The sequence below is a fragment of the Drosophila rhopaloa genome, unplaced genomic scaffold, assembly GCF_018152115.1.
Source record: "Drosophila rhopaloa isolate 14029-0021.01 unplaced genomic scaffold, ASM1815211v1 contig_167, whole genome shotgun sequence".
Classification (NCBI taxonomy): Eukaryota; Metazoa; Arthropoda; class Insecta; order Diptera; family Drosophilidae; genus Drosophila; species Drosophila rhopaloa.
Genome location: NW_025335047.1, coordinates 1,293,983 through 1,310,818, shown reverse-complemented (window position 1 = coordinate 1,310,818; position 16,836 = coordinate 1,293,983). Strand labels below are relative to the sequence as shown.

The following is a 16,836-nucleotide window of genomic DNA, read 5'->3' as shown; positions in this document are numbered from 1 at the left end:
CTAATTCTTCTTTATAGCTGAAAAGAAAATTATAATATGTAAATTCAATAATTTTTGTTAAAAATATAGGTACTTTTGAAAGTCACAACAATTAAACAAATTTTGAAATTGTTCGGTTTAAGTCTCCGCTAAGAAGTCGTTGCTCCGATAGACGCCCCAAACAATCGATGTTTGAAAAAAGAAAGTCATCGATGTTGGTCCACCTCTGCATAAAATGTTTTTGTTTTAGTGAACATTATTAACAACTTCTTGAGCGAATTCGTGGGAAAGTGAGGGATACAAAGCGACACGGCTAGCAAAGGTCCTTCGATGGAAAAGCGTCTAAATGTGGCTGCAATATGGCTGCTAATGCTGCTACAAGGAGCTATTGTGGGTAAGGATAGGACCGTTTGAAAAAAAAAGCCAATCATCCGGCTGCGATTAACCAAAACTCCCACGCCCACTCTTCTATATGGGCCACATATTGGCCTGAGTCATCTAATCCGCCCTTTCTTTGTCCACAGCTCTGGGCGAACGAACGCGAGACAAGATGTATGAGCCCATTCTAGGAGCAAGCTGCTTTCGCCGACTGAATGGCACGCACCAGACCGGCTGCTCCTGTGAGTATCTGAGAGTATTCCGAGGCATTCCCTTATAATAGCTCCCCCTCCCCCATAGCCACATATTCCGGCTCCGTGGGGGTGCTCCATCTGATAAACTCGGAGGCCGATCTGGAATTTCTACTGACCAGTGCACCATCGCCCCCGTATGCCCCTATGATACCACCTCACCTGTTCACACGCAACAACCTGATGCGTCTGAAGGAGGCCGGACCTAAGAACATCTCCGTTGTGCTGCTCATCAACAAGACGGCCCAGATGAAGCAGTTCTCGCATGAACTTAACTGCCCAAATCAGTATAGTGGGCTAAACATCAGCAGCGCGACCTGCGATGCCAGCAATCCGGCCAAGAACTGGAATCCCTGGGGCACCGGGCTGCTTCACGAGGACTTTCCTTTTCCCATCTACTACCTCGCCGAAAAGGACGAAATAGAGAAGCTGGAAAAGTGCTTCGAGAAGTTCAACAACTTCAACTACGAGACACACGCCCTGCGAAGTCTATGTGCCGTCGAGGTTAAGTCCTTCATGTCGGCCGCCGTGAACACCGAGGTTTGTATGCGGCGCACCAACTTGATCAATAACTTGGGCGGCAGCAAGTACTGCGATCCGCTCGAGGGACGCAATGTGTACGCCACTTTGTACCCCAGAAAACCAGTTGTTGAGAATGGCAATGAGACAGTCCATACGAACGAAAAGTTCATCCTGGTCTCCTGTCGCCTGGACACCGCCAGCATGTTTGACGGTGTGGGTAAGTAGACCTGAATACAGCGAACTTGTGTTGTATTTTTATTCAAACCTTGAAAAGCTTGACCCAATAGTACACATTTTCTGGGCTTGAATTTCCTTATAATGGTTCCATTTTTGTTTTCCAGGTCCTGGAGCCATGGATTCGCTGATGGGATTTGCTGTTTTCACTCAGGTGGCATATCTTCTACGACAGTTGCTGCCACTTCAAAGCTCGTTGCCCGATTCCTTGCGCAATGTTCTTTTTGTGACTTTTAACGGCGAATCATACGACTACATTGGATCACAGAGATTTGTTTACGATATGGAGAACTTGGTCTTTCCCCCCAAGTCCACTCAGAGCCCTCCAATTGCCTTTGACAACATAGATTTTATGCTAGACATTGGCACACTGGATGACATAGCAAACATTAAGCTGCATGCGCTGACTGGAACAACGCTGGCGCAGAAAATTCTAGAGCAGCTAAACAATTATGCCAAGTCACCCCGCTATGGTTTCAACCTAAACATCCAGTCTGAGATGAGTCCCCACTTACCTCCCACATCGGCGCAATCCTTTCTGCGACGCGATCAAAAGTTTCCGGCTCTGATTCTGAACGCAAGGCCAACAAACAAGTACTACCACTCCATTTATGATGATATGGATAATGTGGGCTTCGACTATGCGAACACCAGCAAGGACTTCACCCAGCTGGCGGAAGTAAACGACTTCAAGAACTTGAAGGCAGATTCAATACAAATGAAAGTGCGCAATGTTTCCTCCATTTTGGCCATGGCCCTCTATCAGACGCTTACAGGAAAGGAGTACACAGGTACCAAGGTGGCCAATCCCGTGCTGGCCGATGAGTTTCTTTTCTGTTTCCTGCAATCGGCGGACTGTCCGCTATTCAAGGCCTCGTCTTATCCGGGCAGTCAATTAACCAATTTGCCTCCGATGCGGTGGGTATCTATTATACTCGTCTTAGTTAAAGGGATCCCATTAATGACTCTTCTCTTCTTAGCTATATAAGCGTCTTTGGCGGATCTCAAGAGTCATCTGGCTATACCTATAGAGTGCTGGGCTATCTCCTGTCGCAGATCCAGCCGGACATCCCTAAGGAAAATTGCACCGACTTGCCGCTGCACTATTTCGCCGGCTTCAACAATATCGGGGAGTGCCGCCTTACCACGCAGAACTACAGCCACGCACTGAGTCCAGCTTTTGTTCTTAATGGTCGGTGTTTTACCTTCTGATTTAACTTGTATAACATTACATGAATATTTTTATAGGCTACGATTGGGCTTCCGGCCAGTACTCCACATGGACTGAATCAACCTGGTCACTGTTTAGTGCACGCATATTTCTGCGCCCGTCCAATGTGCATCAGATCACAACTCTCAGCGTTGGCATAGTGGTGCTCATCATCTCCTTTTGCCTGGTGTACATAATAAGCTCTCGCTCGGAAGTCCTTTTCGAGGATTTGCCGGCTAGCAATGCCGCGTAAGTCTCTTCAGATGCATCTTATTCATCGCCAGTTTGCTCATCAGTTTCCCGGGAAACCACAACCCAGATCATCATTAGGACCTAGTCTTATCTTTTGTTTCCATGTAATATTTATTTAAAATTTATTGTTTCTAGATTATTTGGTTGATGTCACAAGTACCACAGCGACGACATCATCGTGTTCAACTGCTCATTCCACAGATTTCTGCATGCATTAACGTTTACAGTTCTTAAAGTAGTTAGTTGGTGGTAAACCGATCCATTAAACACCCTGATTTATGCGTGCCCTTTTAGGTTGCCGCTGCCGACGGCCTGTTAGTCAGTGGAACTCCTCGAGAAAATCTGAGCACGTGACGGAGCTCATTGGAAGCTGAATAGGATCTGAAAGCAAATGACAGACTTAAGAAAAAGACACTAAAATGATATTCTAACTCGTCTAATTTAAACCATTAAGCAAACGTTTATTTGTATGTATTTTTGTATTTTAAACAAGTAAATTAGCCCCTAGCGACTTTGTTGTATCATATATAGACATTTAACCAATTGCGACAAAATCTGTACTTCTACGTATGAAATTCTTTCTACTTGTCCGGCCCGTTTTGCATTGTAAATAGGGATAAACAAATATAATTGAACCTCTGAGAATGCCAAGAGATGTCTGTACAAATATTGACAAGAAATCATACAACAATGGATATATTTATACCTTCTGCATCTTTTGCGATATTGAACTTAATGATCTGAAATCATCACTTCATAGAAGACAAATAATTATTATAACGACTTTAAATTATATATGTGTAATAAATTTTGATAAGGTGTAAAGCGATGTTTTGTTTGCGAACTATCTTTGTCAGGTATATCATTTAGGTCACTCAATTTCTTTCACAGCTTTCGGTTTCACAAGTCCTCCGGCGAAGATTCAACGGTTTAGGTAAGCCAACGAAAGTGAAAATAGTTGTTTTTTTAATTTTCTTGTGGCTCACCAAAGTAGCACATTTTTCATGTAATAAAAAGTCTGTTAATTATCGGCAAGAAAATACGCAAATCCTCTCAAAAATTGACAATTTCCATAGTTTATATGTTCCTACCTTGGTAATACAAAATCTTAAATACTTTGATTCCTATAATTCAGTAATCCCCGCTGCCGTAGATTAACAATGGAGTCGGCGATGACCCCGGCGGATGCTTTCAAGTAGCCCCCGCTGAGCAACATCACCACCGGAATGTCCAACGAGCGGAATGTGCTGAACACCAACCGATCCCGCTCCATGACGCCCTCCGCCGAAATGGCCAGGTTGCCCAGGGGATCCCCACAGAGCACATCGGTGCCCGCATTGTAGATGACCACGTCGGGGCGGAACTCGGCCAGGGACTGCATCAGGCAGCGCCTCAGCTGTCTCAGGTAGAAGGCATCCTCCGTGTGGTTCCGCAGCTCCACGGCACAGCGGATGCTCTCCTTGGCCACGTGATCCTTCGGGTAGACGAACGCATTGTACATGTCCAGAATGTAGACGGCTGCCACGTTGCTGAAGTCGCGCTCATGCCCGTTGCCCTGGTGGGCGTCCAGATCCACAATCATGATGCGGCGCACCCGTGACGGTTCCTGCTCGAACAGCCGGACGATGAGCAGCGAGATGTCGGCATAGGGGCAGAACCCGCCGCCCCTGTAGGAGCAGCAGTGGTGGAACCCGCCGCCCAGGTTTATGGCCCACCCGTAGTCCAAGGCCAGCTTGCCGGCCAAAATGGAGCCGGCCGCCTGGAAGCGCATGGGACGCAAATAGGACCGCTGAATGTAGCGGTTCGGGACAAATGCCATCAGCGGCACCTCCGCGATGCAGGCCACATTCATGCTCCACTCCAGGGACTTCAGGTAGTCCCTGGTGTGGATGCGGCGCAGCTGCTCCTTGCTCAGCTCCTTGGGCTCGTAGAAGCTGCCGCCGTCCAGCTGCAACTCGGCGCACAGGAGCTGTGGCGAAAAACCGGAAGGACTGAGGAGCGGATCCAGCACAGGTGGAATGCATACAAACCTTCTCGATGTGCTTGCCCTTGGCCGCGTCGAAGGGGTGTAGGCGTTCAAGGCCAGCGAAGCGCACCGCATACTTCCTGGAGTAGACGATGGGCAGCTTGCTGGCGGAGCGGGCGTCCTCCCGCCTCACCCAGACCACCTCCTCGGACTCGATCTCCTCGTGGTGCACTCGCTCGGTCAAGCGCTTCATCGTTATTGGCCAGTTAAGCGTTTAACGCCCGTGGATTACATCCGTTCGACACCAGTTGAATTTGCTACGCAGCTAGAAAATGCACTTCCGGATGTTTGGGGCTGGGGGTGGATGGCGCCATCAGCTGGCGGCCGGCGAAAAGCTTCCATCCAAGCACTTGTGGTAAGCTTTTGCATGAAACAACAATTGCACTTTAAACAATTTATTGTACTATATACACTTGGCGACTTTCCAATTTATGACTAAACTTTCACTCGGATGGGTCCACTTCTTGGCCTTTACTTAGATAAACAGGTCGGTCATGGTCATCTTGTAGGACCCGATAGTTGTTCAGGACACGCTGCCCACGAGAATCCCTCAGCTTCCAGAAGTTCTGCCACTGGCAAATGCATTAAGAGACTTAGTTTATAAATATAGAACTTTTTAACTCTTTTTTTCTTGGTGGTTATAAACTAATTTAAAACGGTTTTTGTTTGGCCTACTCACAACTTCCTTGGAGACATCCAGAGGCGTCTGGAAAACGAACCAAATGACGGCTTCAGCACAGGGCGGAGTAGTAAGGGAACCTAAAGGATATGTTAAACAAAAGACCCAAAAGTTGGCCGTACCAACCTTGATAACTTAAGTATTTCTGGGTGTCTACGCCAACAATCAGATCTTCCAAGGACATACTTTCCTCAAGAGTCTGGATATCATCTAATTCAGATATATTGGCTACTTGTTTGCAGATCTCATTCATGGCTTGCGACTGATTTTCTGGATTCTTAGGCAGAGATAGGGATTTGTGGGATAGAATAGAGGTAATTTTTCCCTACCTCGAGGCTTCTCATCAGCACAGCCAAAACGGCAAATCCATTGCAATTTTGAGCAGCTTCCTGATTTGTTTTGAAGCTGGCGTTCTTATGAACTATGTGCACCTCTCCATCATAGAAATCCCCATCCAAGTTGTGCTCGGATCCCTTGGTCAGTTCGGAGCCCCAATGGAAATGCAGCTGCTGGGCCTCAAAGACGTGTCCAAACTCACTACTGATACAAAGAGATGGCTGTGCTCCGTCCACAGTCCTTGGAATCCTCATGAGGACAGTCAGTCCATTGTTGATCACGGACAAGGGTTCGCGCAAGGGGTTGTGGTAGTTTATCAGCTCCAATTTAGGGACATTACATGTAATGCTCTTTGAAGTTTTAATTACCAAAGAAGGATTACTAAAAAGCAGAGGCAATAATGGCTTACATTACATGAGCATAGTGCAATTGGCGACTGTCTTTCACCGCCCTTAACTTTCCAATCCCTTCCATGCTTGTCATAGTTAAATTCAAAGTGACTTCTGGTCCCGGAGTTGGTTAAGGCAAAACTTCTAACCACAAAACAAAACATATACAGTACTTTTACAGGTTCACAACTAAAGATTTATTTTTGACTTTTATTTTCCAGGTGCTAAGATGTGTCTACGGACATATGTACAGCTTATTGGCTTCCAATTGTTTGGCCTTCCGATCGTTTAGATTCTGCTCCACCATCCGATTGCAGCCCTCGTAGATGTACTTGGTCAGAAAGAAGAGAATCTCAAAAATAGCCACCATGGAGAAGCCCACGAAGATGGACATTATGTTGCCAATGGTACCTGTGAATTGGGAAGGTTGAGTATGATATGCCAGAAAAAGATATACATTCCGCAACCCACTGAACACCTCGAACCAGGCGTTGTTCAGCAATCGGATGTAGTACTGGGCATTTGGATCGCCGAAGAATACCCTCAGCACAGAGATACCCGTGCTGAATTCCGTCCGGTTGTTCTCATCGACCTTCAGGGAGGCCAGATAGTTGTCGATGGGCAGGGCACTCATCGACACCCGGTACTGCACATCGCTGCAGGAAGGCAGACACTGTGGGCAGTACAAAGCCTCCTCGATTTCCCGCTCCAGTCCGGGAATCAGGTGCCTCTCCGTCAGTACGTTGCGCCACTTGACTGTGAATTGAGGGGCCTTTATGGATGGAACTCAGTGGGTGAATCTACTCATCCGCTTACACATGTACTGATTGAGGCAGGAAACATGCCCCAAAGTGCAGTAGACGACGCCATCGAGGTTCTCCACCATCTGCAGGGGCAACTGGAATGGCAGACAGCGGCACAGGGCCATGATGCTTCGGATCCTGCACCTGGTGATGCAGTTCGGGAAGCTGTAGGAGTACGTGTAGGACTTCATCGCGTGCTCGTTGCTTGTATACTGAGCCTCGTAGTCGAAATAGCAGCGACGCTTTAAGAGGGGAGTAATAGTAAAGTAAAACTAAATATATTCATATAAAAACCTACACTAAATGGGGAAAAGGATTTCAAGCTGTCGTCCGTGTCCACCACTCGAGCGTAGACCGATAGGTAGCTGTCCTCGCCCTGACCCGGAAACATCTCCAGTGCATTCGAGGAGCTAACCGAGGCATAATTCTCGGCATTGTGGACCAGGACAATATATCCATTTGTGTTCAGGATGGGGGCAAAGTAATCCGCGTGGCTGTCATTCAGGACGACCGTGAGTCCTAGTTCCGAGCTGGCCAGGCGATTCTTGAAGTGACGTTTTTTTAACCTGACAAAGTTTGGAATTAACATAGGTTAATCCATTTAGGAGCCGCCACTCACTTGTTCTCCATGTTAAAGGTGCAACAGGGTCCGTACATGGTGAGGCTCTCCTGAAAGGCGTCCTTGCTGAAGCAGGGGATCTCCACGTTGGCCAGGCTACACTTCAGCACGAATCCCTCACAGGAAGGGGTCAACTGAGGAAATCAATTTACTAATTTATTTGTTTTTTAAGTGTCATTACCATTTTCATTATGCGTCGGGTGTCGAAGAAGGTCTCGTTGTTCCAGGTGCCAAAAACGTCGAGGAAGGTTTGAAATATAACGAAGTCATCGGTGTCCACCACAGCGCCCACATGAACATAAAACTCGCGAAAGAAGGCTAAGCGCTCCAAAAAGTATTCCACGGGACGAATCACAGGACTGTTTAATCTCCTTCAGGTGGATTATTGGGATTATAATTAGATTAATTTGATAAAATAATTAAATGCGTATACTTACAGCTCTTCTGCATACCTAATCACCGCCTGTCGAGAAATGCGATTGTTGGGGCATATGGAAACAGCAGGAAAGGGAACGTTTTCCACCGGATAAAGCGGATCCTTTAGATTGGTCACAAAGGATTGGGCCACGAACTGTTCCCAGGTAAGCGAGAGCACCACCACCAGGGAGATGGTGGTGGTCAAATGAAGCAGCAGCCAAATCATTCTGAGCCAATTCAAAGTGTAGATTACTTATTTGTAACACGCTGCGTATAAGTAATATTGAGCTACCTTTGTCCTAAAGTTAAGTCCGGAGATAAAAGCTTATTGTATCCCTGCAGAGATATATTCCTCAGCAAATCCGCCATATCTAAGCAAAATACGGTGCCCAGAGATGTCTTACGTCGACCTTTGGACTTATTTTCATTGGCCATCTTGGGATTTTTAATCCACCAAATGGCATTGGATGTTGACTCCAGCTTAACCATTTTTAGAGAGGTGTAATACACAGATAATATCTGTGATTCTTTTAAACTAACTGCTTTTGGAATTCTGTCTGGTATTTATGACATTCTGTGGCTATCAACTTTTCTTTGATGGACAAAACAGCAGGAAATGGGCGTGACTTGCTAATGCATTTTATCCATTAACGGAAACCTAATTATTATTAGAGGTAGGAAAACTTAAGAACCACTTTCGTTGGCTTAGTTTTATTCGCTAACACATAGCTGCAATTCCTAACTAAAAATTTGTTCAAAAGAAATAAAACAAACTCATTCAGTTTATAACTATTTAATAATAATTATTTTTATTTAATCAATAATGAGATTCCATCGGAATCGGTTTTAAGCCACTGTTTATAGTACTAATTTTAGACTTAATTCTATTAAATATTTTCCTGTACAAGATGTGACAGTTCTTTGTCTAGCTAAACCTGAATCGAGTCTTGTATGTGTGTTAATACATAATGTAGTTACTATCCCGATGGCCAGAAGGGCTGACCGGGATAAGTGCGGGATCCGGGGAAGGCGTACTGATTGGGATTGACCACTCGGGCGATGTCCGTGTAGCTGCGACCGCCTCGCGTTGGCGACTGGTAGTATCCACGGGCTGGTGATCCGGAAACGGATGCCAGGAGAAGGAGCAGGGCAACCAGGAGGCTGAACAGAAATCCCTGGACTGACATGGCTTCGCTTGGAGAACTGAACTGCAGCACTGCCGCGACCGGCCTATTTATATGGCTATCCGATGCCCGCCGATCGGTTCTTGCCGTTCTCAGACGCTGGCTTATCAATCAGGTTTTGGCCCGGACAGGAACCCCAGCAGAATTGCGTTGCCGCTCACGTAGATCTCGTCTCTTTGTGTGATATGGCTGTTTATGATCACTGCTGTTTTTTCTCAATTTTTACTGACACGCTGTCCGCGCCAAGTCATTCACACCGCAGTCCGTTATGCCGGCCACATATGTACATATACAGCCCACCTGATCTTGACTCTAATTGCGCGGTGAATGATGTGGCGCTATCGGCACAACTCAACACTCCCAGCATAAATGCTCGTTCGTATTTAAATCGTAATTAGCGACTCTGACAAACTTAAGCAATGACGTAGGTGCGCCGCATTAGCAAATTCTTGCATAAACAATTGCCATGTTCGGTGCGAATAGTTGACACCGACTTCGGAAGAAGGTTTCCTTCCTGAACGGTGGCTGCGATCTGGTTTCTGGTTTCGCTTCCTCGATGACTGCCGGTGCACGAGGGGAAGTCCTAGGCGAGCAGCTGCATCTCAGGCTGAATCACCTGGCTTTAATCGCGAGTACATACGTTGGGGGACTCGTAAAACGGCTATATATACCACACTTGTACGCCATGAGTTCAATCAGATGATGCCCTGGGTCATTATCACATCAGCCGAACATTGCTGTCAAGTGTTTCTCTTAAGGAATTTCGACAGTCGAATAAAAGTTCCTGGTAATAAGAAATTAAAGTATTTCTTATGGCAATTCACACCAATATAATCCAATAAAATGATTCATTTACCAGTCTCCCAGTTTACTAGTATTCGTTTTGGTTTTTGTAGAATAACTATAAACACCCGGAAATGGTTTCATGCATAAGTGAAATTCTTTGAATACATACAACGCATGATTAACTCACTAAGTATTTTCCCAAAGGTGCATCCCAAATCATCTTTAAATTTAGTAGTTCTTTTATAAGGTAGAAACATATATATAAATAATATAATTTACTGATTTTTATTCACATTCTTTTTTACAAGTGGCCAAAACATTACTTTTTTTATTTATAAAAATATTTATTTATTATTTATTTTATTACTTTTTCGATTACCTTAGGATGGAATATCAAACTGCTGTAAACTGCTTTAAAAGTAATTGAAAATAAGTCATTGGACTTCAGCAATATCGCTTGTGAATGATAAATATAATATTTTCAGGAATCCCCAGAAGAGCTCACTTGGTAGAAAGTCCCAGTCAGGGACCTTACCCCACTATCCCAATAACCGGGAGATCAGAACAATCCCCACACCTGTCTTCCCTTCAAGCCGCGTCGCGCCTCCATTCCATTTAAATTGAAGTCACGTCCCAGCGATTCAGTGAACGCGTCTGCTCCGTAAATGCGAGCCAGTGATCATAAATCTCTTGCTCGTAGATTAATAAACACGTATTTAACAGTAACGGATTGATAGAGCTTAAAATAATCAAACAACTTGCGGATAGATGTAACTTTCGCTGATTTTATTTTAATGGCTAATACTGCTGACAACGCGATCTTAGGTAAGGAAAACCTCAACCCCAAAGGGGGGAGAAGGGAGTGCGAGGCAGGAATCGACTGCCTCCAGGACCGACGTAGGGAGCGGGGTTGATGACTCTCGCTATGTCCGAGTAGGTGCGTCCTTGTCTGTTTCCAGAAGGCCTTCGTCCTCCGCTTGGATAAGCTGAATATGATGGGTAGGAGTAGGAGGAATGTGCTGGGTAAGATGGATAGTTATAGCCATATCCTCCAGCATAGTTGCCATATCCTCCAGCATAGTTGCCATATCCATAGTTTCCATAGCCAGAACTCCCATAGTTTCGTGCTCCACCGTGTCCTATTCCCGACTTCCAGGACTTGAAGAACAGAGCACTACTGCAATCCAGACAGCCGATAATTAGCCAGGTTAGGATCGTCAAAAGGGAGGATCGGGCTCTCATGTTGCTTCTATTTCGAATAACTTCCAGTTCTGGCAGCCGATCTACGCAGTTCTCCTCTATTTATACCCTGGGGAATGTAGATGGTCCCAGATGGTGACACATTGTGGTCTAGCTCATTTGAATGGATTCTTTTTTTACGTTTTCTTATTCCCATAAAAACGGTCGGGATCTCTGGAAGATTAGCTCGGACAACGGGCAAGTGGCGACTCAATGCATTATGCTGGATTTATTATACCAGACGGACTGACACGATCAGCTTGCGGAGCACGCGCCACTCACTGGAAGACTGAGCCGACGGTCAGTATGGTTAGTATACAGCGGACATCCCAACCCCATCTATTTATAATATAGACATTAACTTCCACTAGGTAATATATCGGATGAAGTTAAAATAGAATTCAATTCCAAAATTGGAAAGGCTTTAGCTCCATTATATTTTTTAAGTCCCGATGTGTTGAATAAATCGTTGGAGTTGCGATCTTTGCACAATCATTGTCATAAAGAATGTGATTAAAATCTACTTTAGGAGTTTTAATCAATGGTGGTATTATTATTCTAAAATGTTGTTCAGTCATATAAGAATGTTATTTTTTCCTTTTTTATAATTTTAAACTAATTTCTTCATCAATACTCTCTTAGTGTAATAATGCCGGTTTTGTGTCGAGTGTTTGAGCTATGATAGGTCTTTGTTTACCTTTGGTTTGAAGATAATTGTGATGATCGTGATGACCGCGTTGAAACGTCTGTTAGAGAGCGGATCGGATCTCTCTGAATTCGGGTACTCATCTTAATCATGCTCTCGCTGATCGCCGGACAGGTTTCCCATGTTTACCCAAGCATCAACGGTTATCGCATAGGCGGAGCGCAAAGATTCCCCCCACAGTTAGAATCCGCCTCTCGCGGCGATCACTGCACGATCACACGATCATGACGCGATCTCCGGTAGCTTGGACCGTCGGCCAAGCCCGCCTCGTTTGGCTCTTCGCATCCGTCGCAATCCCGTCCACGTGCCTCGCCCAGTTCGCTTTCTCCCAAGCGGGCGGAGGAGCTGCCTCCCCCGGTGGCCTCACCGTGGTGGCCCAACTGCCGGGACTCGGAGTCATCAATGGACTACTCAATGCCATGCACCACAATAATAACATTAAGCCTCAGCAGCAATTTGAAAGGCTGACGCAGGGATGGCCCGGAGAGGGACCCAACCGGAGAGGAATGCCCAAGCCAGGATTCGGACCACCCAACCGGCAGCAAGCTCCTCCTGGCTGGCCTCCAGGCTGGCAGTGGGGAGCTGGTGGCAACCAGAACCAACCTGGATTTGGCTGGGATCAGCAAGGATTTGGACCCGGCTGGAATGGCGGAGGAGGACAGCGACCGGGCTGGAATGGTGGCGGAGGAATGGGACCCAGGCCGAGACCTGGATGGAATGGAAACAGAGGAATGGGTCCGTGGTGGAATGAAGGCGGAGGAACAGGTCCAGGATGGAATGAAGGAGGTGGGAGAGGACCACCACCAAGGCCAGGTTGGAATGGCGGAGGTCCACCGCCAAGACCAGATTGGAATGGCGAAGGACCACCGCCAAGACCAGGATGGAACGGAGGAGGTGGAATGGAACCCCCACCAGAATGGAACAACAACCAACCCTTCCCAGATCAGCCGGAACCCAACGATCCCAATCTAGACACCACTCCCAGAACTCCAGCTGAGCCTTTACCCGATGTCCAAACAACGAGTCCCAGACCGGCGGAAACATATCCCACCATCCAGCCACGTCCTCCCACGCAGCCCACTAAGGACACTCTGATCATTGGCACCAATCGACCACCGCTGGTGCCGCCCCAGAATCCGGATCCGCCCACTTATCCAACTTGGCCCTCTCCTCAGCCACTGCCAAATCCCTCAATCGAGATCCCCGAAGAGGATGCCATAATATTCCCCAGTTCCAGCAGATATGTCCACCTACCCAACGAGGAGGTCCCTGTGCAAGATTTCGATGTGAGACGGAGATGATTCTTGGGGAGGGATTCCCCGAGCCACACTTGTTGTATATTCTTAGCCCATTGTGCAATTACCCCACTCAAGATCGTCTTTGTGACGACGACCCCAAAACTGGTTTTGAAAGCTCGTTAAAAAAATCCACATTTTAATAAATTACACATAAACAAAACGGTGAAACAGCACATGATTTGATTTGGGTTCTAAAGGGGGAACGCTAGTAGCCCCGCTGCTTGTAGCCACCTCCGTAGGGAGTCTGCGCCTTGTGGGGATAGTAGCCAGTGGGCGGAGATGTGGGCGGTGGGTGTGGGTAGTAGCCAGACGGAGGATAGTAGGCGCTTGGAGGAGGAACCGGTCGCGGTGGTGGATAGTATCCATAGCCCGCTGGAGGTGCCTGCTGGTACCCTCCGTGTTCATAGCCTCCGCCGTAGTGGTAGTCGTATCCATGCTCATAGCCCTCTTGGATAAGTGGACCTGGTCCGGGATGTGGATGTGGGTAGCCGCCTCCCTTCTGATAATACCCTGGTCGATCGTCTAGAGCTCCCAACAGAGCTTCGGCGATCTTGTCGAAAGTGGGTCGGCAGTGGGCCAAGCTGGCCAGGATTAGCACTAGTATCACAGCCAACAACTGCATCTTGGAGTATTTGAATTAATTTTGCTGTTTAGTTGGATTCTCCTTCCAGCTTATATAGCCATCTGAAAGTGGCGATAAGAAAGATGAATGGAATCGAGTAGAAGGACCTTGACTACTGGAATAAATTCTATATATATATATATATATAATGCTAATCTGTCGAACTGGTAAACAAGGTTGTCTGAGAAAGCTTTCGTTCTATATTTATAAAAACATGAGTATAAGGAAGAGCATAATTATCAACTATTCTTGAATAGATTTGAAGTGCTTGGGAAATCCCCAAAATTTCATTGCGTATTTACTTTGGACTTCTTTGTATGTTGAAAATGTAATACTGCACTCAAAAAACAATGTAATTTCTGTTTCTTTTAAATTAATAAATTTGTTATCAACTTTGTTAATATATGTGTTTTTCATTTGGTATATTTTCTTCAAACCCATTTTCAATAATATAATATCAATTAATAATATTCAATTAATAATATCCGAAACTCAAGCATTTAATACATATACATACATTTATGCATGTCCATTTGCTTGAATAAACAGTCAACAACTCTGCTATTTTTGCAGTGTGGAATTTCTCATTCATTCTACGACAAATAGCACTCAATGAGACTTATACTACCTATCTGGTCACTGAGCCCCAGTTGATAACCCCAAAAATAGACGCTCAGCTAAGCTCTCATCAGACCCATCTCATCATCAAATACACGCGCCGAGAGCTTCGGAGGTTTAGTATACCTAAAGACGCCATGGTCAGCAGGAGGGGAATCACATTCGTGGCACTAAGCCTCCTCCTGGTCGCCTCCAGTCAGGCACAATTCAGCAGGGACGAGAGTCAGGAGGATCAGAGGACGGAGTTCAACCTGGCCTCCACCTTGACAGGTGGCATCTCCAGCAGCCGCCATCGCCAGCGGGCCAATCTCGGGTCGCCACTGTATCCGGCTCCAAGTCAGCTGGGAGCGGGCTACGCGGGCGCCACGGGATCCATCGACGATGCCCATGGCCATGAGCAAGGTGGCTCTGGCGTGCGAGTGGCCAGTACGAACTCTGTAGTTTTCCCTGGCAACCAGTTTCCCAATCCGGCACTAACAATTACAGGAGGTCACCAGTTTCCGGCCTATCCGCCTCCAGGATTTCCCTCTCAACAGGCTCCAGTTCCGTATCCGGCTGCAGGAGGTTCATCTGGAGGGGCTTCTTCAGGTGGTTTCCAAAGTGCAGGTAAGACTAATGAAGTATACAAAAATATTGAGCACCTATTCACTAAGAAACATTGATGAAGGCTCTAACCCTTGATTAATCAGCTTGAAAATCCCTAATTTGAAATAGAAGGTTCAACAAATTATAACGAAATCGGAAAGATTGGTGAATAACATTTAAAACATTTCCAAATTATGCTTTGAACACATTTTTAAAATTATTATTTCTACTTACCTTATGATTACTCTCCATACTTAGGTGTTGGTGCTCCTCCTGGTTATCCTGCTGCGGGTGCAGCTCCCCTGTATCACACTGGTGTTCCGCCCCAGTATCCCTCGGCTGTTGCGCCCCAGCAGCCAGGTGGTGCTGGAGCTCCTGGTTACTATCCCGGCTATCCTTATCCAGGAGTCTACCTGCAACAGTACCCTGGCTATCCCCAGCCAGCTCAGTTTCCTGCCTATGGAGTGGTTCCTGGAGCTGTTGCTCAGCCTGGAGTTCCTGGAGTAGCTGGTGTGCCGGGAGTACAAGGAGTAGCTGGTGTACCGGGAGTTCAAGGAGTAGCTGGTGTGCCGGGTGTACAAGGAGTGGCAGGAGTTCCTGGAGTGCAAGGAGTTGCAGCTGGTCATGCTCCGGCCACAAGCGGGCAGAACTTCCATCGCTATCCGGCCCACAATGCCGCGGATCCCAACCACTGGGATCACCACTTCGCGATGAACACCGAGTACAAGGAGGATGGAGTCCACAAAGGACCCTTCGGAGTGCTCAACAACCACAACGCCTTCGGCTATGGCAGTGGCTATGGGGGCGGCTACAATGGCGCCTTCAACTCGCCGGCCTACTGAAGCTGGACGGGATTAGGGGTGGAGTGAGAGTGAGGCGTGGAGTAATCCGAGTCGTAGTCATAAGTTGGCTGCTCCCTCTTTGGCCAGGGGCAGCTGTCTTTGCCCGTCTCTTTGTGTGTCCCTGCGAAATAAACTTGATTTCTGCACACCCAACCAAGATAATTAGCAATGCTGGCCAGTTACCAGTTACCAGTTGCACCTTGAACCGGAAAAAATGAAGCACATGCATTCATGCTTCCATACAGACAGATAACCTTATGCATACACATCTTATTCCCATTCCTATTATTATATTTTCTCCGGCGAGGACACAATTGAAGAGGACAGGAGCTACCTGGCTGACAGGCAGCCGAAAAAAAGGACTCTAGACGAGGCAAAGGTGGTAGGAATAGGAAATCGGCAACTGAGGGATAGGGAGGACCCATTCCGACTCGGAGTTGAGGTATGTTTTCGGGCCCAACTGCAGCGACATAAATCGGCTGGGTTTCGGTGTGCAGCAGATTTGCTGCCTGAACGGCAGAGAGAAAGGAAACCCAGTCAAAAGACGACGACTTGATGTCTTGCGGCGCATGCGCAGCCTGCCGCGCAAATCCTTAACAAATTTTTGGCGCTAAAATGAGAGACGGGCGCGCCAAAAGCAAGGAACCGCAGGAAACTCGAACCGAGAGTGTAGACACACACTCACACTCACAGCCTGTGAATGATTTTGGGCGGATGGTATCGGTGGGTTTTACCTGTAGCAAATCGAACCGATCCCAGACAGGGTTTGATGTCCTTAGGTCATCAGCTATCAGCTGTTCGAAGATGAGCGTAAAGGATACAAACTCAGTTGAGAGGAGTTCAAAACAATAGATGGGTTGG

The 16,836-nt window shown here is 46.7% G+C and overlaps 9 protein-coding genes across 14 annotated transcripts; 3 read left to right on the top strand and 6 right to left on the bottom strand.

Moving 5' to 3' along the window:
• Window positions 1-186: 186 nt before the first annotated feature.
• LOC108046636 (nicastrin) lies at window positions 187-3,655 on the top strand. Of its 4 annotated transcripts, none has more exons than XR_001769395.2 (8): window positions 188-373; window positions 504-599; window positions 658-1,347; window positions 1,472-2,282; window positions 2,345-2,556; window positions 2,613-2,823; window positions 2,962-3,061; window positions 3,121-3,655. XR_001769395.2 is itself a non-coding variant. In XM_017126460.2 (7 exons), the coding sequence occupies exons 1-7, from the start codon at window positions 310-312 to the stop codon at window positions 3,143-3,145; spliced, it is 2,109 nt and encodes a 702-aa protein (XP_016981949.2). In that variant the 5' UTR covers window positions 187-309; the 3' UTR covers window positions 3,146-3,655. The 4 variants fall into 4 exon arrangements, 2 of the variants coding, with proteins under 2 accessions (XP_016981949.2, XP_016981950.2); XR_001769394.2 differs by having other exon boundaries at window positions 2,962-3,064; XM_017126460.2 differs by lacking the exon at window positions 2,962-3,061 and having other exon boundaries at window positions 187-373.
• Window positions 3,656-3,879: 224 nt separating this feature from the next.
• Window positions 3,880-5,154, bottom strand: LOC108046637 (histone deacetylase 11). Its single transcript, XM_017126463.2, has 2 exons — window positions 4,857-5,154; window positions 3,880-4,795 (listed from the first exon to the last, which is right to left on the bottom strand). Exons 1-2 carry the CDS (start codon window positions 5,043-5,045, stop codon window positions 3,935-3,937), a joined length of 1,050 nt encoding a protein of 349 aa, XP_016981952.1. The 5' UTR covers window positions 5,046-5,154; the 3' UTR covers window positions 3,880-3,934.
• Window positions 5,155-5,231: 77 nt separating this feature from the next.
• On the bottom strand, window positions 5,232-6,450 carry LOC108046638 (carbonic anhydrase 6). 2 transcript variants are annotated; one of them, XM_017126466.2, is made up of 5 exons: window positions 6,277-6,450; window positions 5,861-6,217; window positions 5,658-5,808; window positions 5,532-5,611; window positions 5,232-5,444 (listed from the first exon to the last, which is right to left on the bottom strand). In XM_017126466.2, the coding sequence occupies exons 1-5, from the start codon at window positions 6,418-6,420 to the stop codon at window positions 5,403-5,405; spliced, it is 774 nt and encodes a 257-aa protein (XP_016981955.2). In that variant the 5' UTR covers window positions 6,421-6,450; the 3' UTR covers window positions 5,232-5,402. The 2 variants fall into 2 exon arrangements, with proteins under 2 accessions (XP_016981955.2, XP_016981953.2); XM_017126464.2 differs by having other exon boundaries at window positions 5,232-5,424.
• Window positions 6,451-6,491: 41 nt separating this feature from the next.
• Window positions 6,492-8,584, bottom strand: LOC108046568 (pickpocket protein 19). Its single transcript, XM_017126353.2, has 8 exons — window positions 8,388-8,584; window positions 8,116-8,322; window positions 7,860-8,049; window positions 7,679-7,812; window positions 7,358-7,625; window positions 7,073-7,301; window positions 6,728-7,012; window positions 6,492-6,667 (listed from the first exon to the last, which is right to left on the bottom strand). Exons 1-8 carry the CDS (start codon window positions 8,582-8,584, stop codon window positions 6,492-6,494), a joined length of 1,686 nt encoding a protein of 561 aa, XP_016981842.1.
• Window positions 8,585-9,072: 488 nt separating this feature from the next.
• Window positions 9,073-9,282, bottom strand: LOC108046530. The gene has a single exon (XM_017126242.1). The coding sequence runs from the start codon at window positions 9,280-9,282 to the stop codon at window positions 9,073-9,075; it is 210 nt and encodes a 69-aa protein (XP_016981731.1).
• A 1,620-nt stretch (window positions 9,283-10,902) lies between these two features.
• Window positions 10,903-11,396, bottom strand: LOC108046566 (prisilkin-39). Its single transcript, XM_017126352.2, has one exon. It carries the CDS (start codon window positions 11,305-11,307, stop codon window positions 10,903-10,905), a length of 405 nt encoding a protein of 134 aa, XP_016981841.1. The 5' UTR covers window positions 11,308-11,396.
• Window positions 11,397-12,183: 787 nt separating this feature from the next.
• On the top strand, window positions 12,184-13,468 carry LOC108046649 (extensin). The gene has a single exon (XM_017126483.2). The coding sequence runs from the start codon at window positions 12,235-12,237 to the stop codon at window positions 13,309-13,311; it is 1,077 nt and encodes a 358-aa protein (XP_016981972.2). The 5' UTR covers window positions 12,184-12,234; the 3' UTR covers window positions 13,312-13,468.
• Window positions 13,424-13,964, bottom strand: LOC108046651 (protein lifeguard 1). Its single transcript, XM_017126487.2, has one exon. The coding sequence runs from the start codon at window positions 13,928-13,930 to the stop codon at window positions 13,514-13,516; it is 417 nt and encodes a 138-aa protein (XP_016981976.1). The 5' UTR covers window positions 13,931-13,964; the 3' UTR covers window positions 13,424-13,513.
• Window positions 13,965-14,658: 694 nt separating this feature from the next.
• On the top strand, window positions 14,659-16,128 carry LOC108046650 (collagen alpha-2(IV) chain). 2 transcript variants are annotated; one of them, XM_017126485.2, is made up of 3 exons: window positions 14,659-14,974; window positions 15,035-15,154; window positions 15,392-16,128. In XM_017126485.2, the coding sequence occupies exons 1-3, from the start codon at window positions 14,686-14,688 to the stop codon at window positions 15,973-15,975; spliced, it is 993 nt and encodes a 330-aa protein (XP_016981974.2). In that variant the 5' UTR covers window positions 14,659-14,685; the 3' UTR covers window positions 15,976-16,128. The 2 variants fall into 2 exon arrangements, with proteins under 2 accessions (XP_016981974.2, XP_016981975.2); XM_017126486.2 differs by having other exon boundaries at window positions 14,661-15,154.
• The last annotated feature ends 708 nt before the right edge of the window (window positions 16,129-16,836 follow it).

Excerpts from the sequence above, each read along its gene's own strand:
- LOC108046637 (XM_017126463.2), bottom strand. The coding sequence starts at position 5,045 with ATGAAGCGCTTGACCGAGCGAGTGCACCACGAGGAGATCGAGTCCGAG. Across the intron at positions 4,796-4,856 it reads AGGGCAAGCACATCGAGAAG|CTCCTGTGCGCCGAGTTGCA; the intron begins GTTTGTATGCAT and ends TTTTCGCCACAG.
- LOC108046638 (XM_017126464.2), bottom strand. The coding sequence starts at position 6,420 with ATGTTTTGTTTTGTGGTTAGAAGTTTTGCCTTAACCAACTCCGGGACC. Across the intron at positions 6,218-6,276 it reads TTGCACTATGCTCATGTAAT|AGCATTACATGTAATGTCCC; the intron begins GTAAGCCATTAT and ends AAAACTTCAAAG. Across the intron at positions 5,612-5,657 it reads GAAATACTTAAGTTATCAAG|GTTCCCTTACTACTCCGCCC; the intron begins GTTGGTACGGCC and ends CATATCCTTTAG.
- LOC108046651 (XM_017126487.2), bottom strand. The coding sequence starts at position 13,930 with ATGCAGTTGTTGGCTGTGATACTAGTGCTAATCCTGGCCAGCTTGGCC.
- LOC108046566 (XM_017126352.2), bottom strand. The coding sequence starts at position 11,307 with ATGAGAGCCCGATCCTCCCTTTTGACGATCCTAACCTGGCTAATTATC.
- LOC108046650 (XM_017126486.2), top strand. The coding sequence starts at position 14,686 with ATGGTCAGCAGGAGGGGAATCACATTCGTGGCACTAAGCCTCCTCCTG. Across the intron at positions 15,155-15,391 it reads AGGTGGTTTCCAAAGTGCAG|GTGTTGGTGCTCCTCCTGGT; the intron begins GTAAGACTAATG and ends CTCCATACTTAG.
- LOC108046530 (XM_017126242.1), bottom strand. The coding sequence starts at position 9,282 with ATGTCAGTCCAGGGATTTCTGTTCAGCCTCCTGGTTGCCCTGCTCCTT.
- LOC108046649 (XM_017126483.2), top strand. The coding sequence starts at position 12,235 with ATGACGCGATCTCCGGTAGCTTGGACCGTCGGCCAAGCCCGCCTCGTT.
- LOC108046568 (XM_017126353.2), bottom strand. The coding sequence starts at position 8,584 with ATGGTTAAGCTGGAGTCAACATCCAATGCCATTTGGTGGATTAAAAAT. Across the intron at positions 8,323-8,387 it reads GACTTAACTTTAGGACAAAG|AATGATTTGGCTGCTGCTTC; the intron begins GTAGCTCAATAT and ends GAATTGGCTCAG. Across the intron at positions 7,626-7,678 it reads ACCTTTAACATGGAGAACAA|GTTAAAAAAACGTCACTTCA; the intron begins GTGAGTGGCGGC and ends AAACTTTGTCAG.
- LOC108046636 (XM_017126460.2), top strand. The coding sequence starts at position 310 with ATGGAAAAGCGTCTAAATGTGGCTGCAATATGGCTGCTAATGCTGCTA. Across the intron at positions 374-503 it reads GCTACAAGGAGCTATTGTGG|CTCTGGGCGAACGAACGCGA; the intron begins GTAAGGATAGGA and ends CTTTGTCCACAG. Across the intron at positions 2,824-3,120 it reads TTGCCGGCTAGCAATGCCGC|GTTGCCGCTGCCGACGGCCT; the intron begins GTAAGTCTCTTC and ends GTGCCCTTTTAG.